General features: G+C 43.0%; 1 protein-coding gene across 1 annotated transcript in view; it reads left to right on the top strand.

The window, feature by feature from the left end:
* The window catches only part of WDFY3 (WD repeat and FYVE domain containing 3), a 148,917-nt gene that overhangs the window by 10,431 nt on the left and 113,473 nt on the right, over positions 1–25,013 (top strand). Inside the window, exons 2-12 of the mRNA XM_056855997.1 lie at positions 2,059–2,182; positions 4,773–4,882; positions 5,096–5,257; positions 6,258–6,450; positions 8,601–8,787; positions 10,660–10,826; positions 12,398–12,865; positions 14,531–14,632; positions 18,848–19,041; positions 19,869–20,326; positions 22,870–22,953. Of these exons, the coding sequence (XP_056711975.1) occupies positions 2,059–2,182; positions 4,773–4,882; positions 5,096–5,257; positions 6,258–6,450; positions 8,601–8,787; positions 10,660–10,826; positions 12,398–12,865; positions 14,531–14,632; positions 18,848–19,041; positions 19,869–20,326; positions 22,870–22,953 (2,249 nt within the window). The remainder of the gene's footprint in view (positions 1–2,058; positions 2,183–4,772; positions 4,883–5,095; positions 5,258–6,257; positions 6,451–8,600; positions 8,788–10,659; positions 10,827–12,397; positions 12,866–14,530; positions 14,633–18,847; positions 19,042–19,868; positions 20,327–22,869; positions 22,954–25,013) is intronic.

Raw genomic sequence — 25,013 nt, 5'->3', positions numbered from 1 at the left:
AGGGCCGTTATTAAGCTGGCAATTGACCAGGGCCGTTGGGTGGGGCAGGGCCGTTATTAAGCTGGCAATTGACCAGAAGCTACAGGGTATCCTCGTGGCATCCGTAAATACACAGGGAGGCAGTCATGGGTTGTCTTCAGAAATGCAGTTAAAACCAATATTACTGCACCACCGCTGGATGACTGGCAACCTTCTGAAGTTAAGGAGTGGTAATGCTGAGCTTTAGAGCCTGGTTGTACCTTAGACTTGCTGGTAGAAAGTGGCCACGTGTAGCCGAGCTCTTGCCTGCTGAGAATTCTGCAGATTCTCCTGGAGACGAACAGAAAGCTGGAGAGGATTGTAGGTGAACATGCAGAGAAAGAAGAGGCGCGTGCTGCTTCTCTCCCTCTGTTGTTTATCTTTGCTTGGCAGTTTAATTCCCCCCCCCCCCCAGTTGGGAGGAGGAGCAACGGCAGGGAAGACTATCCACCGAGCAGTGATATCGGCACTGATAAACAACAGAGGGAGAAAGCCCGCCTGTGCTTTCCTCTTTCCCGTGTGTTTCCTTTTAGCCAGCTCCAGTTTTCTCTTAGGAAGGGTTTCAGAATTCCCAAGAAGCAGTAATTACTACTCCTTTTCTCACGGGCAGTGTAACTCATATACAGACAGCTTCTCCACTGCCTGCAGTGGTAGGATTGTAATTTCTTTTTTATTAAATAAATACCTTTTCTGGAAGGTATTTTCATAATCCTGTTAACAGACCACCAGAGCTCAGGTTGTTTGTTTGGAAATAAGTAGCAACTTCTGTCTTTGGAGTCTTACTTTTTGAAAAGTAAAGTAAAAACAAACAATAGATTCCCCTAAAGAGGTTTTATTTGCAAGGTTATATGTTGAGGCGCAATTTGGACAAATTAACTGCTTGCCAACCAATCCAATAAACTGTACAAAAATGGTTGTGTGAATTCAATGATGGGCAGTAAAACTTGGTGAGCACCTTAAGGCATCTGTTGATGAAGGGAGTTTGCTTGTGGCCAATACATTGTATCACTGTTTGATGATTTACACATCCACAGGACATTATAAATATACTATAAGAACCTTTGTGTGTGCGCCAATTTTAAATGGTGAAAATAACATCTTTCACTACAGTTGATGACGGGCCAAACAACATATATGGAGGTTACTTTTCAGCAGACCTTTTATGTATTTTTGGATGTGTTTGTGAAAATATGTATGAATGTATATATGACCACTGAGGGCGACCGAACGGGCCGAAGCTCGTCTGGTTTTATATTGGTCATTTGCATTTGTTACAGATCATCAATGCTGTTGGATATTTAGTAATTTTAATTTGACGCCTGTATGTCTTGGGCCTAGCGTTTTTAATGCGTGTACACCCTATAATAAATTATAACAAAATTTGTAGAGAGCCAGCATGGTGTAGTGGTTTGGAGCAGTGGAATCTGATCTGGAGAACTGGGTTTGATTCCCCACTCCTCAACATGAGCGGCGGACACTGATCTGGTGAATTGGATTTGTTTCCCCGCTCCTACACATGAAGCCAGCTGGGTGACCTTGACTAGTCACACCTCTCTCAGCCCCACCTACCTCACAGGGTGTGTCTGTTGTGGGGAGACGAAGGGAAGGTGATTGTAAGCCAGTTTGAGTCTCCCTTAAGCAGTAGACAAAGTCGGCATATAAAAGCCAACTCTTCTTCTTGTATAATATTAGCTCAACTTTTAATTCTGTAGTTTAAGTTGAGTTTTTTTCCCCTTTTCGTTTTTTCTAGGGAGTTTGCTTGAGCCAGTCACATATGTGCGATGGGGCGGGTGGTGGTGGTGGGGGAGCATAGGTGCTCCTCTGGTCTCCGGCAGCATTCAACTGAACCCAGGTTGTTGTACTGCACGGGGGATGTTGGTGGAGGCTCAGCACCCCTTGGCACAATCCTGTGCAGAAAAAAAAATTCTGTTCAATGTCACGTTCGAAACTCTTGATGCTCCAGCGTGGACCTGGTTGCTGGGCCTTGGAATGTCTGTGCACATGTTAATATTGATTGAGGCTTTTAAAACTTGCCTGCAGGTATTTGGAAACGCTCCTCCGAGTACGATGATAGAAAAGTTTTCGGATCTCCTTCAGTTTACAACTCAAGTGTCAAGATTAATGGTGACTGAAATTCGGCGGAGGGCCTCTAACAAGTCTACAGGTAAATGCATGAATTCGGAGTTATTCTTTGGCAGTCAGTAGCTTCATCTTGGTAATAAACAGCACCTTTGGGGATGGTTCATGGTGGTTCTGTCACCACTGGTGTTAGCGAATTGTCCACACCAGTCATCATCAAGAACTTTGAAAAATCAATGTTGCAGACTTGGTTGTTGGGTTTGAAGAAAGCTGTAATTAGAGCTGAAATAAAACCTGATTTTTTTCTGTGCTATTTTCTGTGCTATGTTGCTAGGTTTTAAATTTCTTAAGAGGGCTAAAAATGTCCTGTGGCATAGATTCTGTTCTGAAGTCATGGCTTTTTGTGTTCTTGTGTCTCCCCCTCTCCTCATAGGCAGAGCATGACTGAAAGCTTTCTGGTTTCCAAAGTCTTAAGTGTAACTCCAGATTGTGACATCAGGATGAGGGCACCAGGCCAAACAGGAGTTTGTTTCTTCCTCATAAAGTAGAATAACACAGGATTAGATGATGGTTTAGATCCCTGTTTGTGGGGGAGAAACACTCTGTTCTTTGTACAGGCGCTTGTCTTCAGATGACATGGCAAACTGAACTTTGTCATCTGAAACCAGAAAGTCCTAAGCGATGTTCTCCATGGGGGCGCAAGCATGACAGCCAGCCAGGCGAGTGTCCGTCACAAACCTCTGTTTGTGACCTCTGAATGGCCCTGTGGTCTACTGTTTTCATGGGAAAAGTCATAGATGTAGATGGTTGGTCCTTACAATTTATTTTATTTATTTACTTCGTACCTCACTTTTCTCTCCAGTGGGAACCCAAAAGAAACAGTAGATTCCCCAAAAAGAGATTTTCTTTGCACGGTTATATATTGAGGTGCAATTTGGACAAATTATCCGCTTGCCAACTCAGTTCAATAAGCTTATTGTTCTGACCACAACTGTACAAAAATGATTGTCTGAATTCAGTGTAATTGAGGATTGGAAGCAGGAAAAGACAGGGAGGGGGAAACAGCCCTGGAAAAGCCCCCCCCCCAAGGATCAAGGGAGAAAGAAACAGATTGCCCTGGTCCCACTCCTCTTGGGGGAAGGGAAGGAGGGAGGAAAAGGCAACCCACCCAACCGGCTGGGCATCTCTTGCCCTGGGCTGTGCAGGGCTTGGGCAGGCTGGGCTGTGTGTCCCCTTGCTACTGGGCCAGGCTGGCTTGGCCCAGGTGATGGTGGGAGGAGGCCTATCTAACCACCAGGAGATCGCCTGGTGCATATAATGGCCAGTCCATCCCTGGTTGGAAGCCAGGTTGGCTATGCTAGCTGTGCAGATGAAATCAACATCCCGTGAGCGTCCAAAATCTATGTTCCTTGAATGTATGGTTTATTTTCCTGGTAGCCGGTGTCTAGATTTTTCACTTGGGGTTTCGTGCTCACTTATTCACAGGCGATAAGACATGCAAATAGGACGGTAATAACTTTTTCCTTTTCAAATAAGGCAGTGAATTAATTTCATACAACTGTAATAAAGTATAGATAGTATAATGTATATACTGTAACTCATAAAAGTAAATCTTGCATTGAGACATCACAAAGCCAGCTTGCTATGGTAAGAAGAGATTATCATCATTTAAATAATAACAGATAATAATTTATTGGTGGTTTTGAAATAGAATGGCTTATTTTCATGGCATATAAACTGGAAACTTGTTTTTTCATACTTAAAAGAGTTGACTGTGTGACTGGAACTTATCTTAAGTTTGTACCTTCATAGTCAATCTTTTTTTATGGATCAAAATGATATTTCCTTACTATTAGCTGACTTTTGATTGTTGATATTGGCAGGAAAAATAGTATGTGAAATGTTATCTATGGCATTTGAAAAAAATGATCAGCTGAGAAGTCACCACACATAGGGTTATTTGCATTTAAAACATTCCAAATGAATTACTGCAGTGCTGTAGAAATTGAATGTTCAGTTAGTTTGCTGCACCCTTAAAGAGTCTGTTTGCATTACTTTTTGATGTGCACATCTAGAAATTGGAAGTATGCATGGGACAAACACGTGCCATAAGGCATGCAAATCAGAGAACTGTGATGGAAAGCAGAGCTTGCATCAGTAGAAAGGGGCCTGTAGATCATTCTGGAGTAGCTGTGTCTGTTTGTAGAGCATCTGCTTGGCATGCAGAAGGTCCCAGGTTCAATCCCCAGCATCTCCAGTTAAAAGGGACTAGGTGAGTAGGTGATGTGAAAGACCTCTACCTGAGACCCTGGAGAGCCGCTGCCGGTCTTGGTAGACAGGGCTGTTGTGAGGATAAAATGAAGGAGAGGAGAATGTTGTAAGCTGCTTTGGGGGTCCCCACTGGGGAGAAAAGATGGGGTATAAGTAAATAAATAAAGACTAGGCTACTATATCTACATTTGAGCATATTGTGTGCTCTTGGTTTTGAATCCCTGATTCTATGGAAGGAAACTAAAAGTGGCCTTCCCTCTGTGTTTTCTCTTAAGGATTTATAAGCACTTTGGAATAATCACTTATTCATAGTTCATCTAACGCTCAGTATACTCCAGTACAAACAGGAGCTACGTTCTTGTGCTGAAGATGTTTACCTGTTTTTTTTTTGTTTGTAACGTTAGAGGCTGCAAGCCGTGCCATAGTCCAGTTCCTGGAGATCAATCAGAGTGAAGAAGCCAGTAGAGGATGGATGTTGCTTACTACAATTAATTTGCTAGCTTCATCTGGGCAGGTAATTTTTTCTTAGAAGATATCTGGTATTAAGGAGTGTGAATTATCACCAAAGTGTGTTCTTATAAAGCAGTTCTGGAAGGGAGAGATAAGGGTTATTAAAATGTATTGTTCTTCACCATATAACTTTTAGGTATTCTTCTAACCAGTTCAGAACGAGGTGCATTAAGTGTAATGTTAAATTTTGTCTCTGCTCTTTCTCCCCCTGCCCCAGAAAACAGTGGACTGCATGACTACTATGTCAGTGCCTTCCACGCTCGTGAAATGTCTCTATCTGTTTTTTGACCTTCCACACGTGCCTGAGGCAGCTGGAGGAGCCCAGAATGAGCTGCCTCTAGCTGAGCGGAGAGCACTACTGCAGAAAGTGTTTGTGCAGGTAACAGCGTGCGACCCCGAGAATCGAATCATAGAATCATAGAGTTGGAAGGGACCACAAGGGTCATCTAGTCCAACCCCCTGCCCAATGCACAAAATTCATAACTACCTCCCCCTCACACCCCCAGTAACCCCCTACTCCATGCCCAGAAGATAACCAAGTTGCCCTCCCTCTCATCATCTGCCTGAGGTCATAGAATCAGCATTGCTGACAGATGGCCATCTAGCCTCTGCTTAAAAACCTCCAGGGAAGGAGAGCTCACCACTTCCTGAGGAAGGCTGTTCCACTGAGGAACTACTCTAACTGTTAGAAATTTCTTCCTAATGTCTAGACGGAATTTTCTGCTGATTGTATTTCCAAATGCAGTTTCTTTCCTGAAGGAAAGGGGGTTGGGGTGGGGGAGCTGAAAATATGCTAGAAGCAATAAAACTCTGGAAAACAAGTGAGGTTGACCACTACAACAGCAAAAAAACAACAACAACAGAAGCATAGATGTGCTAGAGGTACAATACAAAAACACACATGCACACACACCAAATGAGATAAGAGTAAAAAAAGATATAGCATAGAATGCAATGGTTCAAGGATATCAGCAAGCACCATACTACAAGAGAGGGCCAGGACAAAATACAATAAATGGGTGAAAATGTGACAGTATATTCAGTCAACACCAGCGCAATGGAAAAATGCAGCTCAAATGGCCACTCACATGTTAAACAAACCGTTCAACTGATGATGCATTCGCCAAAATACATGACTTGGGAATGCATATGGTTGTATTTTCGTTTTTTTTTTTGTTTTTTTTTTAACAATGAAACTCCTATGTTGAAATAAGTCCCTGAATGAAGAGGGAAACTTCCATAACTGCACATTAGAATTTGTAATGTGCCCTTCTTTTATAACTGGTTTAGACGATAATACCAGTCAGTAGAAATCTCAGGGCAGGGAGCTGTGTGATCTTTGTGCTGTCCTAGTGAATGCTGTGGCCTTTTGTTTTCAGATCTTGGTGAAACTGTGCAGCTTTGTGTCCCCGGCAGAAGAGCTTGCTCAGAAGGACGACCTCCAGCTTCTGTTCAGTGCAATAACCTCCTGGTGCCCTCCCTACAATCTGCCTTGGAGGAAAAGTGCAGGGGAAGTACTCATGACCATATCACGTCACGGCCTTAGCGTCAATGTAGTGAAATACATTCACGGTTGGTATTTCTCTCATTAAGCTAGTGGAACGTTTCTGTGGGGTGATAGTATTTTTGTCTTGCGATTTGTTTTATTTTTGTGATGTAATATATAAATGCCCTGACCTGGATGCCCCCAGGCTAGCCTGATGTCATCAGATCTCAGAAGCTAAGCAAGGTCGGCCCTGGTCTGTATTTGGATGGTGTTCCTCCAAGGAACTTCAGGGTCGTGATGCGGAGGCAGGTCGTGATGTCTCTTGCCTTGAAAATCCCATGGGTTGCAGTGAATCAGCTGTGACTTGACAGCGCAAAAATACATACAAGTACAGATAGAATTGTACATGTTTCTATTCAGTAGGAAGCATGTTGGACTGCGGCATGCATTCTAATTTCAGATTTGTCCCATAAAATCTGGGGGGGGGGGTGAATGTGAGTGAAAGTACCCATGCACAAACTGTTACCCCTCCCACTCACATAACATGATGCATTTCACCAAGTCTGGGAGTCAGCCAAGTTTCTAGGATGGGAGATCAAAAGAGCCTGACTTCCAGCTGATTACTTGGAGTTGGCTCCGCCCCCCCCCCCCAGAAACTTTGCTGGGTACAGAGCAAAATTTTGTGAACAGGATATTTTAAAAAAATGACTCCCAGCAGATCTCTCATTAGCTGGGAACTGGCTTCTGACGGTTGCAAGTGGCCTGTTGCTGTGAATACACTTGAGCAGGTTGCAAACATCCCATCGGTTGGCTGCCTGATCATCGCCGGCAAGTGGATAGTGAGCTGAACTGGCGGGTGTTTGAGAATTCCTAGTTGTATACAGCCTGGGGACAATTAATTTGACAGGCTTGTTCTGAACTAGTAACATGTAGAAAGATGTCATGGTGCAGATGGTAGGAGAAGACACTTTTTTTTTTTTTTTGTAATTCAGCAAATTTGTAAAATGCCAAGTTGAGCTTTTCCTACATTTCTGCTAGGCTGAATGTACAGTTGTTTCTCATGTGAATGATTGTGGTTTTGTAACTTCTGCTGATGTTGAAAGCTCCCAAGAGGAGTTCCTGTTTCTCATTTTCTCTAAATGTCTCTGTAATACCCTGCAGAGGAAGCCTGGCTAGTTGTTTCTGCTTTATTGCTGTTTTGTCTCTTCAGAACATTTATAGCAGATGGAAGAAAATTAAGCCAATGCCATGTTATGGGTCTCCAGTATACTGTATATAGTTCCCAAGAACTTGCGGGTTAATAGACCAAGAGGAACATTATCTAAAACAGTAGATTTAATGCTCAAATAATCTACTTTCTGTATTTGAAATAAGCTGAAGGAATTACACAATCCGTTCTGCCTTAATATGGAAACACAGTGTCTTAATTATTCCCTGATTAAGGACCCAGTCCTTGCAAATAAAACTCCTTCCTCATTTAGTTACCTATCACCTGCAGACACAATGAATGTCTTTCTAGTAAGAGAACTGGAAACAGTTAGTTTCTTGCATTAAATGCTCAGCAAACAGGTTGCCTTTAAGCAGTCTTTCTGTTTCTTCAAGTCTATTTTTTTTTACTACTCTTCAGAAACATAAACTGCAGGTTAATTTTTAATTTTTTTAAAAAATGCACATCTCTCCTCCACGTGCTCCACAAATGGCCACCAAAGCAGTTTGTATAAACATTTTAAAAGACTAAAATTGGGTTCTTGGTCTTCCACACGTGCCCAGTGTGCATATTTTCTGCATAATGTTTTGCACTCAATATCAGTTTCCACAGTGTCTGGCATCTGATCAGACTCATAAGACTTTTGCACAGTCACAAAAGTTTGTTTTTTTAAGAGATAAATGTGATTCTAAGTTTTTATTTCAAAGCTACTTTGCACATTCAGGATGAATGAGTGTTTTGTAATTCCATTTAACAGATGGAGGAGGAAATTGGGCTGGCCTGCTGGTTGAAATTACAGCTTTGTGTGGAAGTCAGAACAAGATAAAAGTTCTCCTTTTGCACATTTCTGGAATTGTAAAAAGTGGAAAGGGTTTGTGTGTGTGTGTGTGTGTGTATGTTTCTGGTATCCTTTTGAAAATGCTTGCTAAGAGGTCTTGTAATAGTCATGTTAGCTAATAGTCCATAGTCATTTTAAATACAAGCAATTGGGGATATTAAAATGCTCATTCTGTAATGTTACCTTTGCAGAAAAAGAATGCCTGTCAACATGTATCCAGAACATGCAGCAGTCGGACGACCTTTCTCCTTTAGAAATAGTTGAGATGTTCGCTGGCCTTTCTTGCTTCCTCAAAGATTCCAGCGATGTGTCTCAAACGCTGTTAGATGATTTTAGGATATGGCAAGGATACAACTTCCTCTTTGATCTCTTACTCAGGTATGTGAACAAAGTTAGTCAACTCGGCGTTCTTGTTTAAACACCTTGTTTTGCTTTTCTCAGCAAATTCTGTCTGCTCCGCACATCAGCATATGTAATTCACTTGCAGCTGAAAAATTGGATGCCCTTATAAGTTATGAAGGAAAGAGAATAGGAAAATGACGTAATTTTACTTTGAGTCTTGCTGTGCTAATTATTTGTTTAGTATGGAGTAATTTTAGCCCTGCTTGTCCATGATGTTTGTATTCATTATTGTTGTTCTTTCTCCATTATTGCTACTGGGTTGTTTCCACCCAGAGGTGTTCCTCTAAGCCCCACCCCCAATGCAGTATGTTTTATTTTCGTTTCTGTACAGTATCATTCAATTGTTCCCCTTCTGGGCTTCGTCTTGCTTCACAGTGCTCTTTCCCCAAGTCGTCTTTGGTGTGATCTATCTGGGAAGGCGGTTTGGTTATCATGTGGACAGGAAAGTGATCATCTTCCAACTTCCCCACCCACATATGGCACCATTTTCTTCCGATTTTCCCTCACACCCATTATACCCCACATTTTCCTCCCCAGGAGACTCAAAGGTGTTTGCTTAAAAAAACACACACAAAAACTAACCTTGAAACTAGATTATTGTAACTCATTTTAAGTGGGGCTGCCCTTAAAGCTAAATTGCGGCTGGGAGAAAACACAGCAGCTTTTTAGTGATTGGGGCTAGCTGATAGGACCACATTACTCTTATTCTGAGGTTCCTTCGCTGGCTGTTGATTAGTTACCGGGTGCAATTCAAGATGTTGGTGCTCATTTTCAAAGTTCTTCAGGACCTGGAGCCCCTATACTTGAAAGACTGTCTCACTCAGCTTGTTCTCATGTGGCAGCTTTACTTGAACCATTGATTCTGTTGTCAATTCCCCCTTTGTCTAAACCAGGGATGTCAACCATAAGGCCCGTGGGCCGGATCCAACCCTTTGAGAGCTCTTATCCGGCCCGCGAGGCAGCCACCCCCTCCAGTCCTGCTCTGGGCTGGCGAGGCATGGCCCTGCCCGACCAAGTTAAATTTATGTCATATCCAGTCCTCCTAACAAGTGGGTTTGATACCCCTGGTCTAAGCCATGCTTTGCCATGCTCCAGGCTTGGGATTTTTCAGTGGCTGCCCCATGAAGGTGTAAGTCTCCCAGAAGAGGTCAGGGAACTCCTACTCTCCTGTCTTTCCAGAGAGGCTGCAAAAGAGTTTCTTGGTGTTTTGAATCCTTGATTTTTTTTTCTAGGGAGGCTGGGAAGGGAGTAAATGCTTGAAGAAAACTTTAAGTATACACAGTGCCCTGACCTGGATAGCCCAGGCTAACCTGATCTTGGAAGCTAAGCCAGATCTGTCCTGGTTAGTACGTGGATGGCAGACTGCCAAGAAATTCCAGGGTCATTATGCAGAAGCAGGCAATGGCAATTCACCTCTGAACGTCTCTTGCCTTGAAAACCCTGTTCGGGTGCCATAAGTCAGCTGTGACTTGACAGCCAAAAAAGAAAAGTGCTTATCAGATTCAAATGGCTCCACAGTAACGCTGTTCTTAAGTGCCTCCTTCCACCAGCTCACTCCATAGTCTATTTTGGCAGTCATCTGCCAGAAGCACAGATGTTATCAGGGCAAGTCAGGACTGCTGACTAATGGCTTATGGGACTGACCTGTTCCAAAGAGTTCAGCGTATACCTAGCTTCATTCCTGACATTTTTGGAAGATGTGTGCTACTATGAGCCCAGGCCATTGTTTTTGTAGGTTAATTAAGTGGATGTGTCCATTGAAATAATCTGATTATTATTTTGTTAATATTCCAGATAAGTTTGAAAGAGCAAATGCCCTTGTGCTGAAATTAATATGTTTCCCTGCAGGTTAGAACAAGCAAAAGAAGCCGAATCCAAGGATGCTTTAAAAGATTTGGTTAATCTGATAACCTCATTAACGACGTATGGGGTCAATGAATTAAAACCAGCTGGTGTTACTACAGGGGCACCTTTTCTGTTGCCTGGATTTGCAGTCCCACAGCCTGCAGGCAAAGGTGAGGTATATTCTTTTCGGTCCATACAGAGAAGAAAGTCTGTGAGTGGTTTTTTAGTCATTTCCCTGCTGATGTTTTCACCAATCAGGTTCTTAAATGGGTAGGCTTAGGTCGGCCTGAAAGATTCTTTCTTTGCCAAGTCCTTTGGAGGGGCTGTAGGTGACGTGAAAGACCTCTGCCTGAGACCCCGGAGAGCTGCTGCCAGTCTGAGTTGACAATATTGCCCGTGATGGACCGATGGTCTGATTCTGTGTAAGGCAGTTTCATATGTGATGATAGAGGCAACTTGACCCTCTCTTTGTCACACAATCACTTTGCCTTGAACACACATGAACACATGAAGCTGCCTTATACTGGATCAGACTCTCGGTCCATCAAAGTCAGTATTGTCTACTCAGACCGGCAGTGGCTCTCCAGGGTCTCAGGCAGGGGTCTTTCACATCACCTACCTGCCTAGTCCCTTTAACTGGAGATGCCGGGGATTGAACCTGGGACCATCTGCATGCCAAGCAGATGCTCTACCACTGAGCCACATCCCCTCCCCTCCTGTAGGGAAGCTGTGGCTATTTTAAGTCTTGGATCTTTAATGACTTGTGGTGCTTAACATCTTTAGGCGTTTAAAAAATAAAATGCGATTGTGATAGTATAAATCCTGTTTTCAGCACTCATAGGATGCCATACTTAATAACAGCAACACATTACAGCTTTTATGCACCAGCCTTTGTGGTTCTCCTGTGGGGCCTAATCTAACCTCCTTCTCCCCCAAGACAACGGCTGTGGTCATTTATATAGCCAGCTATTCCTTTCCACTATGACCTTCTCCCGTGCAAACTTAACTGACGAAACCTGATGGCGCGACATAAAACGGGAGTACCTTGAAGTCACCATTTTCTTCAGCAAGTTTTCCTCCTTCTAAGGCCAGGGTGTCACCCCGAAAAAAAATCCTACTTGCCTCCCTAGCCAAGTGGAACTGATATCCTGTCTGTCAATGCAGTTCTCCTGGGGCCTTGCTAGGTCTGTGAGGAGGGAGAATTTGTGCTACCGCCCCTCCCCATAGTCTGCAGACTCTGCTTCCTGTGCACTTATTTGCACTAACTAGACTCTGCTTCCTGTGCACTTATTTGCACTAACTTATTTGCACTAACTAACTAGAGAATGTGTACCTAAATGAGTTCCGCAGGGCCTGCAAAACAGAACTGTTCCGCCAGGCCTACACCTGAGGGCAGCCACAAGCCTTTCCATTGTTACAATTTGCTGGCCTCCCCATCCTCCCCCAACTGGTTGTGGGGTTCTCTGGCTGGTCAGGACTGTCCAGCAAATGAAATTGCGCCATCTTGTTTTATAATACGTGGTATGGATTTTTAAGGTATGTTTTAATATAGATTTTAATTGATGTTTTTATATTTATATTGTGTTGTGAGCTGCCCTGAGCCCAGCTTGCCGGGAATGAGGGCGGGATATAAATGTAAATAATAATAAATGATATCTTTAATTCATACTCCTTATTGATTACGCCCAAGGAACAATTTGTACATAAAATACTGTCATTTCCCCCCACCACCTTGTTGCAGGCCACAATGTGAGGAATATCCAGGCATTCTCTGTCCTACAAAATGCTTTCCTGAAGGCAAAAACTAGCTACCTTGCACAAATCATTCTGGATGCCATCTTAAATATATACGTTGCTGATAATGCCAACTACTTCATCCTGGAGTCCCAACATACTTTGTCCCAGTTTGCAGAGAAAATTTCCAAGCTTCCGGAAGTACAGGCCAAATACTTTGAGATGCTCGAATTTGTCGTCTTCAGCCTGAACTACATACCTTGCAAGGAACTTATCAGTGTCAGCATCCTCTTGAAATCCAGCACCTCTTACCCTTGTAGCATCATTGCCACAAAGACGCTACTGAAGTTGACGCGTCACGACTACATCTTTAAGGACGTCTTCAGGGAGGTGGGACTCCTGGAGGTGATGGTGAACCTCTTACATAAGTACGCAGCTCTTTTGAAAGATCCTACACAGGCTCTGAATGATCAAGGTAAATTACTTTCCTTCCCCCCCCCCCTTTAATGTTTTTTTTGTAGTTCTCCATGACAGGTCATTTATTTATACACTAGGTTAAAAAATACAAATATTTCATTACAAAAAAAGGCTTTATCAAAGGGTGTACCTGCAATAGGTATTGTCAAAAGCCCACCTGTCAGGATTACTTTATGTACAATTTGGCTATTATGAGTGACATGCAGAGTAACGAGAGAGTGCTGCTCTAGATGGATTTTAGACTTGGGAAATGGTTACATGGTTTTCCCCGTACCCCCCTTTAATGTTTTATATGATGCTTTATCTGGTTCTTTTTTCACCTCTACCCTTGTGTTTCTTGTGCTAGGGAAAATGCACATCTCTCATGTTGTTATCCTGAAACGTGGGCTGCTATTCAGAGAGCCAGCATGGTGTAGTGGTTAAGGTATCGGACTAGGATCTGGGAAACCCAGGCTCGAATCCCCACTCTGTCATGGAAACCTGCTGGGTGACCTTGGGCCAGGCACAGTTCTCTCAGAACTCTCTCAGCCCACGCAGAGGCAGGCAGTGGCAAACCCCCTCCGAACGTCTCTTTCCTCGAAAACCCTGCGGTGTTGCCGTAAGTCATCTGTGACTTAATGGCAAAAAAAGGGCTGCTGTTCACATCATATGTGCAATTTCAAATTTCTTTCAGTTCGCTTCATCGGGCTCCCCCCGCCCCTGGGGCAATTTTGAAAGTCTCTTTAAGCTTGGTTTTCTACAGAACCGCATGAGACATTGGGACTGTTTATATGAGCAGAGTTTCCTGCCTTGCACATGTGAAATATCGATGAACTGTGTGTGAACGCCTTGAGGTCCTATCCAATGTCCGAGATTAAAGCTATTTTTCATGACTCTTGTAAAGTTCAGGCGGTTCAGTGCTCGAAAGCAGCATGCCTCCTGCCGCCGCTGTGCCACCGCTTGAACATTTATTTTAGTGACAGCTGAATGCCAGGGGCTGCGCTGAAGCGGAAGAGTTAATGAGAACAATCGTAAGGTCAGAAAGAGTGTGCGATTATTGCACACAGGGAGCCAGCGTGGTGTAGTGGTTAAAGCATTGGACTAGGATCTGGAAACCCAGGTTTGAATCCTCACTCTGCCATGGAAACTAGCTAGGTGACTTTGGGCCAGTCGCTATCTCCCAGCCTAACCTACCTCATAGGGTTGTTGTGAGGATAAAACAGAGGAGAGGAGAACGACGTAAGCCGCTTCGGGTCCCCATTGGGAAGAAAGGCGGGATAGAAGAAGAAGGAGGGTTGGTTATTATATGCCAACTTTCTCTACCACTTAAGGGAGAATCAAACTGGCTTACAATCACCTTCCCTTCCCCTCCCCACAACAGACACCCTGTGTGGTAGGTGGGGCTGAGAGAGCTCTAAGAGAGCTGTGACGAGCCCAAGGTCACCCAGCTGGCTTCATGTGGAGGAGTGGGGAAACAAACCCGGTTAACCAGATTAGCATCCACCGCTCATGTGGAGGAGTGGGGAAACAAACCCAGTTATCCAGATCAGAATCTACTGGTCCAAACCACCTGCTCTTAACCACTACACCACACTGGCTCTCCATATGTAAAAACATACGGTATGTAAAATACCTTTTATAAGTTCTTTTTTTAAAATTGTGGCTTTTAAAAATGGTTTCCTAGGGGACTCACGGAACAACAGTTCATCTGAAGACCAAAAGCAGCTGGCTTTGCTGGTTATGGAAACCTTGACGGTTCTGCTGCAAGGCTCGAACACCAATGCAGGTATTTTGTCAGCTGAGTGACGAAGCGCATGGAGCTGTGCCTCTTATGGTGACGCTCGGCCTTGAAAACACTTAAACATAAAGACCAAATATGAAGTTATCCAATCCCTTGAAATGTGGAAGGGCTGTTTCAAGCAGGTTTTTGACCTAGGGGTAGGTGGGTGGGGATAAGTATATTAACAGCAGAATACTTCATTTGTTTAATTTGCTTGGTCAGAGTTTCCTGATCATTTCCCAATGCAATGTATTGATTGCAATCTGTTGCAAAGGATAAACTTATTTCTAGCATGGTCCCTACTAAAATATTTACATTATAGCTTAAAATGCATTTTGTGTGTATGTGTGTAATATACACATACTTATACAAACACATGCATTTTAAACCACAAATATAAACATATCTATTAAAATGTATTATTCTAAAGGTTGCACATAATCTTAACTGTGTTTTATGGCTTATAAGCAGTACCACCTTCGCTATTTTGTACTCCCGGTGTCAGCTACTATGAACAGAGAGCAACCCCCCCCCCCCAAGTAAAACTTGAGGGAAATGGCTGGTTATTTCTTGGGATTTTAGAAGACTCAGTAATTAATTCAATCCATTTCCCCCTTTATTCCCTCTTTCCAAAACTTTATGCAGGATACAAAATATCAAGCTAACATATCACAGCAATAAAATAATTACCACAGCTAATAGATAGCATCACCTTCATAGCCCAAAGTCTGCCGTTCACAAATACAGCAAGTTTGTCATAACCCTGCCATCACTCTCCAAATTCCCTCCTGAACCTAGAACAGTTTTTCAGGCTTCACAGAAACGCTAGAAGGGCACGTGTTTTCCCAGCTCTCCTCAGGTCAGCCGTTTTAAATAACGTGAACCCTAACCGTAAAAGGATGGAGCTCACTGAGGATGACAGAGCTTAATGAAGAGAAGGAACTGTCAAGGGCCATTTCTACATGGATTTAAATTGGTGGGTAGGGCTGTACAGGGATGAGGGTGTCTTGGGTCTTGAAGGGCTTTATAGGTAGGAACTGGCACCTTGATTTGAGCCCACAAGCATATTGGAAGCCCATGCAGCTGTTTAAGAATAGTCACTACCTATGCATTCATATGAGAGCCAGCATGGTGTAGTGGTTAAGGTGTCAGACTAGGACCTGGGAAACCCAGGTTCAAATCCCCACTCACGTCTTGGAAGCTTGCTGGGTGACCTTGGTCCAGTCACACATTCTCAGCCATGACTCTGGCTAGTAGTGGATGGGAGACCTCCAAGGAATACCAGAGTCGTGACGCAGAGGCAGGTAATGGCAAAGCACCTTCGAACGTCTCTTGCCTTGAAAACCCTATGGGGTTGCCATGAGTCTGTAGTAACTTGACGGCCAAAAAATCCTGAAACATTCAAATAGCCTATACCCATCAGAAGGCGTGATCCACATTCTGCACTTACTGGAGTGTGCAGGAAACCGCCACCAACTCTTTTACATAGCCTGGTGTGGATTCAACTGAGCGTTTAGCCAAGTTTCGATTTAAAAAAACACTGTCTGGTCTGGAGAGGCTATGTGGCATAGTAAAATCTACTAAAGACTAGTAAATCAAACAACCAAAATGGTTAAGTAAAGAAACGTCAAAACATATATAAACAAATAACAAAACTAAAAATAATTTTAATGATCCATTAATTACAATAAACTAGACCATATATACCATAAAGACAGTTCTACTGTACTATGTATAATAATAATTATCCTGTACATAAATCCCTTTACCAGTATGGCGGATAAACTAATTCCATACAGAGCAATCGCCAAGTGACACATGTTCAGTTGTTCCAGGAATATGATAAAACTAAAACTCTCAGTGGTGTAGTAAGTATTATCAAACTAAAAAACTCCTGATGTACAGAACAGCTATCAGGTAAGCACTACAAACTAATGTATCCACAAATCTCTCATACATCAGAGATGATATATATCATATATCAGAAGGTCTCCTCGTGTTTAGTACATATTGTAGACCTGTAATTGAGTTGGATGTGAGGATAATTCTTACAGCCTACATCCGTAACAAGGTTTCTTTGAAGTCCTATCACTATATTCAAGATGTAGGCACATAACCAGATCAGAAAATGGATAGAATAATATTTATATGAGCATCAAACAGTATTCAAGATAAACTGGGAAAATTGTATTCCATAGCAAAATCAGGCAGAATCTGACAGGCTATGTTACAGAGGAATAACAGAACATATTTTATTTATTTATTTAGTGATTTATAGCCCGCCCTCCCCGGCCGAAGCCGGCTCAGGGCTGGTGACATCATACAAAAGCATTAATATATCAGAGCCCCGTGGCGAAGAGTGGTAAGCTGCAGTAGTGCAGTCCAAGCTCTGCTCACAACCTGAGTTCGATCCCAACAGAAGTCGGTTTCAGGTAGCCGGCTCAAGGTTAACTCAGCCTTCCATCCTTCTGAGGTTGGTAAAATGAGTACCCAGCTTGCTGGGTGTAAAGGGGAGATGACTGGGGAAGGCACTGGCAAACCACCCCGTAAACAATGTCTGCCTAGTAAACGTCGGGATGTGATGTCACCCCATGGGTCAGGAATGACCCGGTGCTTGCACAGGGAACCTTTACCTTTAAGAAAATTAACCACAAAATCTAAATTTAAAGAATAAAACCCCAATTAAAACTTAAAAATACAAATAATACAAATACATATAAATTAGGGATGAAGCCAGGGTAGAACCTGGGTTGGGGCAGAGTCCAGGTGTATCTGGATGTTCGTGTGCAGAGCCAGAAAGACCTTGGTAGGTCATGGACGGAGCCTGGGGAAAGAAATCTGTATTTTATGAGCCTTCAGACCAGAATACTGGTTACTCAACAGAACTGAGCGATCAGGAAAATCCTGGCTGGTTGGTAGTCCTACAACCTAATTAGCTTATCTTCTTCCTACCTTAACAAAAAAGGAGGAGCAGATGAGGGAGTGAGTATCCTCCTTACCTTTGTCATGGCTTCTTTACAACGTTTACAGGTAGTAAACCTGTCTCTTCCAGTGGATTATAAAACAGAAAGTGAGCCTTTGGTGTGGCAGAATGACTTTTGAAAGCTCTCTTTAACTTGCGCAACATGGTGTGCATTTATCACTGTTTTCGCATTAATGATTGACGTACCTTGTCCGACTCCTCCAGCTGGGGGGTGGGGGGTGGAGCAGAAGACTATATAACACATGAAAAGAATCAGGCAGGGTTGTCCAGAAATAATATGGAGACGGGGAACAAAGTGACTGCACACAAATGGATAGGGGTTTGTAACCTGTAAAGAATTTGTAATTAACATGACATCTCATATGTACAAGCTGAGCCCTGTGCAGAAGAACAGAAATAGTCCCTCTAAGTAGTATATTCCTTTGAAATGTGTTGTTGGAGGAGAGTGTTACAGATACCATGGACTGCTAAAAAAACAAATAAGTGGGTTATAGATCAAATCAAGCCTGAACTGACCCTAGAAGCTGAAATGACTAAACTGAGGCTATCGTACTTTTGTCACATTATGAGAAGACGAGAGTCACTGGAAAAGACAATCATGCTAGGAAAAGTTGAGGGCAGCAAAAAAAGAGGAAGACCCAACAAGAAATGGATTGACTATAAAGGAAGCCACAGCCCTCAATTTGCAAGGCCTGAGCAAGGCTGTTAAGGATAGGACATTTTGGAGGACTTTCATTCATAGGGTCGCCATGAGTCGAAAGCGACTTGATGGCACTTAACACACTTATTCACGCTCACAGACACACAATTATTATATTACATTGTACCTACTGTATAAATTTGACCTCTTGCTTATTGCTAGACAGATTACCACTTCAGGCAATTTCAGAGATCAGTAAAAGACCTTTGCCCTAATCCAACACTGTGTGTGTGGGATAGATAGAAACCTCTATGTATATGTTTGTGTGTCTGGTAGAATCTCACAATCAGGAATGAGATTGCTAAATAGCTAAGAGCTTTCAGAATGGATTTTGTGTTTGCTTGTATGTTGTGGCCGGTGCGTATTTATCCTCCTGTCTGGGAAGTTAAGTATTGCTTCTTGAAGGCCTAAAAAGCAAGCTTCTAAGTGCTTGCTGGCAGATATTGCAGACGCTTGAGCCAATATGATCAGTAGATAAGTGTGTCTCGATTCACTTGGTGGTATCACAGCTGTTCCTTTGTCCTTGCATTCCTTACAGGTATCTTCAGGGAGTTTGGTGGAGCCAGGTGTGTGCACAACATAGTAAAATATCCACAATGCAGGCAGCATGCACTGATGATAATCCAGCAGCTGGTGCTCTCGCCAAGTGGAGATGATGACATGGGTACCCTTTTGGGATTAATGCACTCTGCTCCACCTACAGAATTACAGTTGAAGACTGACATATTAAGGGTAAGAGCAATTTGTTGGAATGTACCAATGCTCATGAAGGTACTGTTTCACGCACAATAATAACCTCCTGAAAAGTTGCGCTCATTTCATGCTCTGAAAGGGAAAACGTCTCCCAGTACAGCAACAGCTCACAGAAAGTTTTTTCATTAGTATAGGTATCTTTTGAGCCAGCCTGGTGTAGTGGTTAAGAGTGACGGACTCTAATCTGGAGAACCCGGTTTGATTCCCCGCTTCTCCGCACAAAGCCTGCTGGGTTACCTTGGGCCAGTCACAGTTCTCTCAGAACATTTTCAGCTTAAGCAGAGGCAGGCATTGGCAAATCACCTCTGAATGTCTCTTGCCTTGAAAACCCTATGGGGTCGCCGTAAGTCATCTGTGGCTTGATGGCACTTTCCACCAGTAAGTATTTTGGTTAATATTGTACTTCAGTTGGGAGCCAGCGTGGTGTAGTGGTTAATAGCGGTGGTTTGGAGCTGTGGAGTCTGATCTGGAGAACCAGGTTTGATTCCCCACTCCTCCACATGAGTGGTGGAGGCTAATCTGGTGAACTGGATTTGTTTCCCCACTCCTACACATGAAGCCAGCTGGGTGACCCTGAGCTAGTCACACCTCTCAGTCTAACCTACCTCACAGGGTATCTGTTGTGGGGAGGGGGAGGGAAGGTGATTGTAAGCAGGTTTGATTCTTCCTTAAGTGGTGGAGAAAGTCAGAATATAAAAACCAACTCCTCTTCTTTTTAATTGAATGTATCTTTGGCAATGTGATATTTGGAGTACCTTTTCTTTGTGACATCCTGTTTTTCTCGCCTTGTTTAAATATCCATATAGGCCCTGCTTTGTGTGCTAAAAGAGAGTCACCGGACAAGAACAGTTTTCAGAAAAGTTGGTGGCTTTGTGTACGTCACATCGTTACTCGTTGCCATGGAGAGGTCCTTGTGTTCTCCACCCAAGAATGGCTGGGAGAAAGTGAACCAGAACCAAGTGTTCGAACTGCTCCACACCGTTCTTTGTACCTTGACTGCAGCAATGCGCTACGAGCCAGCCAACTCACACTTCTTCAGAACAGAGATCCAATACGAAAAGCTGGCCGATGCAGTGAGGTTACTCGGCTGCTTCTCGGACTCCAGAAAGATAAGCCCTTTGAACATTTCCCCTTCCAACACCCAGCCCTTTCAAAGACTGTTAGAAGATGACCTAATCTCCGTGGATTCTGTGTCACCTACTTTGAGGCATTGCAGTAAACTCTTTATTTACCTCTACAAAGTAACTACAGACTCTTTTGACAGGTATGATTTTGTAGGGTTTGGGGTGGTGTCCTTAAAATACAGTTATGTTTGGAAATACTGAGGTTGATCCTATGGTTCTAACTGTGGCACCTGACTGAGGGCAAGGTACCTTCCCTGAACTCTAGAGGCTCTTCCGTGGTTAGCAGAACAGATCTTTGTAATCTAGGGCAGTGGTTCGCAACCTGGGGTACACGTACCCCCAGAGGTACAAAACAGGACATTTAGGGGTACGCAAAAAAATTGAATAATGGCGGGGAAAAGGCATTTGAAATAACAGCAACTATATTAATTGCAAACATTTTGGTGATATGAGGAGTACAATTTATGGAAATGGGCTGCCAAGGGGTACGCAAGTGAAAAAGGGTTGGCAAACACTGATCTAGGGTATTGTTTATCATTTCTGTGATTTAGTGTTACTTCAGATGATTATTTACTGTCTGTTTTTAGCTGAGATTGACAATTGACGTCCTTATTGTTTCATGTCACTGGTTTATTGTCTCTGACCATGGAGGTCATGATGCTTCCTCAAGGCCTATTTTGCAGTTCCACGTTTGGGATTCTGGACATGCAGATGACTGTTCAGATGGAGGGTGCGGGTGGGTGGGGCTGACGTCTGACAACGCAGGCTGCCGGGGCTGGTTCAAGATACTTTGGCCTTCTTTGCTTGGCAGCTTCCCTCGTGGTCACCTCTGACAGCTTCGGGTCTTTGTGTTGATTATGCGTGCCATTTCCGACTGTCAGAGGTCGCCTTGCTCGCCCCCTGCGTTTCCCCACGTTTTGCCTGCGTTTTTAAATTTGAGATAAAAACAGGTCTCCGAAAACATGGGGAAATGCAGGAGGAGAGCGAGGTGACCTCCGATGGTCAGAGACGGCATGCATAATCAACAACAAAAAACGAAGTTGTCAAAGGGGTGACCGCGAGGGAAATATCCAAGCGTAAAAGGCCTTTGTCGTCCAAAGCCCAGAGGATGCCTCTTCACCTCCCAGATCCGTGCCACTGGCTAAACAGTTTGAGATGTGGTGCCTGTCACTTCCCATGCTGCCGGTGGCCTGGAGCGAGCCGAGTCCCTTGCAGTATCTTAGCGTTCTTCTCGTTGTGTAGCTGCCTGGTCAGGGAAGGAACATGTCCTCCACATATTTGGTGACCAGATATGGAAGAAAAAAGGCTCCTTCAGAAGTTGCATTGAATAGGGAGTTTCTGTGCTGGCAGCAGGAGAACGTGAAGAAACTATTCTCTTCCTTTGCATCTGGGTAGCCTCGTTGTATCCAAAAGCTTAAACGTTAACCGAAAACGTTAATAAAAAGATAAATTAAAAAAACACACCCTAATCTCTGAAAAGCACAACAAAAGAGGAGAGCTCTTGCTGGCCTTCTGACAGATAACAGGAAGCTCTAGCACTGCGGTGCATCTGTTTGTTTAAAAGGCTTCTGCCGCATCGTTCTGTGTGCAGAAACACTTTTGTTTGGTTTGTCCTCAATTAGACGTACCATCTCGTGATGGAGCAGATGTTTCACTTTTAACCTATTTTTTTTTGTTTCTTTGCTCTTCGTCTCGTTTAGACAAAGACCAAGATACTAGGTATCGCATAGTGACATTAAACAAGGAATCACATTTTTAACTGATTATTTTAATGATTACATAGTGCTCTTGAATGATGCTGTTAAAATTCAAGAATTGTTTTATTATTCGAGATTTTTTTTTGCTTTTAAAGAAATGTTTGTATTAATCCTTTATTAAAGGGATTGTTGACTGTATTTTTAATGATTAATTGGGATTGTGAAGAAAACTGGCGATATTGGAGGGCGCACCCTGTTCCTTGCCCTACCACAGCTCTGCTTGTTTACAAAGGATGTCCTTGGTTTTTCTCTTGGATAATAGGTTAGGTTCATAGCTCCTAACTCTTGGTGCTTTTATTTTCTAGCAGCATGACATGAGATTGTCTCTTTAAAATCCCTGGGTAATATTTTTATGTGGTATAAATTAATCAAGGTAGTTTCAAATGACTAATTCCTCTCATTAGGTTATGCTTTGTCTAGTACTTGTTAAAACTGGAATTCAAGAAATCTGGGATAATTTTGGGTTTTTTTCTATTGTTGCGTTAGAAATACAGGTCATTTTTTTGTCTTTTCCGTCTCCTCTTCCTCTTTTTGTCTGTGAGCCTTATTAAGGAACTTGTGTTAGTCTGTCTGATGCAAATTTAATCATAACTGCTTATGCTACATGTCTACAGAGGTGGTCCTCTGTTACTAATCCAGGTCTTCCCTGCAAAGCAGAGATTTGTTTCAAGGCTGTGTAAAAGTAGATAGTTTAAATTTGCCTACAGTCTCTTCCCCCCCCCCCCAACTCCATGCAAGATTTGCATTCCCAAAGAAAGATTGATCAGCTCTGTACGTCTGTGCATTAAAATCATGCATGCTCTTGAATGTCTTTGTTCTGGCTATTTCTGCAAGATGCATTTCTATACTGTAAAAACTAACAAGCTTCTGGCCTCTTGTTTCCTTTTCTAACCTCTCTATCCCCTTCATGTCTGTTTTGTCTGTAGTCGTGCTGAACAGATCCCTCCTTGCCTGACAAATGAGACTTCTCTCCCCTCTCCTTGGGGAACACCAGCTTTGTCCAGGAAAAGGTACTGATCCTTTTTAAGAGAAGTTGCGCTTTCTACTGACTTCAGATCTCTGTGTTGGCTGTATGTTATTATCTTTCTCAGAGTGAGACCTGTTACTGTCTTTTCAGTGTTTGCAAAGTGTTAATTTTCTGGCATCTCTGGTCAATGCAAGCATATAATAAGGAGGACCAGATTTTGAAGCCAGTATTTTAAGGTTACTTTCCCATTAAGGCCAACCATGATAGCCTGTGGCAAAAAGTTGGATTACTAAGGAACAGGCACAGGAGGGGATGTGCATGTAATTTGTGAACATTCACCTGCATATTAAAGAGCCAGAGGGGTGTAGTGTATAATGTCATGTCAGAACGCATAATTAATTTGTGGAACTCCCTGCCCCAGGATGTGGTGATGGCCGCCAATTTGGAAGGCTTTAAGAGGGGAGTGGACGTATTCATGGAGGATAGAGCTATCCATGGCTACTAGTTAAAATGAATACTAGTCATGCGTACCTGTTCTCTCCAGGATCAGAGGGGCATGCCTATTATATTAGGTGCTGTGGAACACAGGCAGGATAATGCTGCTGCAGTCGTCTTGTTTGTGGGCTTCCTAGAGGCATTTGGTTGGCCGCTGTGTGAACAAACTGCTGGACTTGATGGACCTTGGTCTGATCCAGCATGGTTTTTCTTATGTTCTTATGAATCCTTACTTGAAACTCTCTGTACATGTCTAACCTACCTCACAGGGTTGTTGTGAGGATAAAATGTAGGAGGGGAGAAGGGCAGCATAAAAAATGTACTAAAAAGCTCATGTTGTCTTGTCAGATTTCGGAAGCTAAGCAGGGTTGATGCTGGTTAGTATTTGGATGGGACACCTCCAAGGAATACCAGGGTCACTCCGCAGAGTCAGGCAGTGGCAAACCACCTCTGAATGTCTCTTGACTTGAAAACCCTATGGGGTCACCATAAGTCAGCTGTGACTTGATGGCAAAAAAAGCTGGAAATAATAATAATATAAAAAATAGTGCAACAGGGAATGGATTGGGTTAGAGCCTTTCGTCCTGGTTGCTTGTTCTTTACTCCTGGGGAGCATTCCAAAATGAAATTGTGCATTCATAGAGTGTGAGTTATTCACTGTATAGTTGATTCTGGTGTTCTTGTGAAGTTTCTTGGCTCACAGAGACCCTTTTGCTTGCTTTTTTAGTTTTTCGGCTTCCTTCATTTTTGTTGTTGTTTCAATCTCCTAGCCCTTGAACTCTGTTTCTTCCTGCCTCCTTAATCCTGGGATGACTTTATGGTGTTCCTCTTTCATTACCTTATTATATTTAGAGCTTGGGGGGGGGGGGGGAATGCCAAAAGAGAGAAACATTTGATTTCTAAAATTTTCTGACTTTTGCTGTATTGTGGTTACTTGAAGTAAACAAGCCTTTCTGCTTTGGCGCCCTTCAAGCGATTTGCCCAGCCGTACCAACTTTTGCCGTCGTCCTCCGCATGCCGGTCTTTGCTGCATCATCACTTGCATTATAAATAAATGGCATCTCTCCTGCTTGCAAGTTATAATGATGAGATGCTCAAGTGCATGAAAACGTACACTTAGCAATGGAATGTATCGATAGCATCCAAATGAATCACCCTGGAGCATATTGAATAATACAGGACTTGCTGGATGGGTGGCCGTTTAGTATTCATTGCAAAAAAAATATAAAAAATTAAAGGCCATTCTTCAATGATGAAAACAAAGCAGTTTCTAAATATACCATTCCCAGGTTCGCTTCTTTTGGTTGTTAATTTTAAAACACACACAAAAGTATTTTTATTGCACGTGCGTTTTCTTTTAGCATCAATACATCTTTGCAAGAGGCATGGTGTCTATGTTTGATTTGTACACATGGGTGAACAAGTTTTTCTTTGGGAAAAAAAGCTGGTATGGATGCCACCTGTGATGTGATAGGCGATCATGGCTACCCCTCCGGAAGATTCCTGTATTTTGGGCTTTGGGATGCAGTAGTAGATTTTTTAAAAATGGAATTCTGAAGATTCACAAAGAGAAATGTACCAATCTATGCAACATGTTTTTTTCCATGG

The sequence above is a fragment of the Euleptes europaea genome, chromosome 9 (assembly GCF_029931775.1).
Source record: "Euleptes europaea isolate rEulEur1 chromosome 9, rEulEur1.hap1, whole genome shotgun sequence".
Lineage (NCBI taxonomy): Eukaryota > Metazoa > Chordata > Lepidosauria > Squamata > Sphaerodactylidae > Euleptes > Euleptes europaea.
Note: the sequence above shows the minus strand (reverse complement) of the source record. Positions and strands in the feature narration are given on the sequence as shown.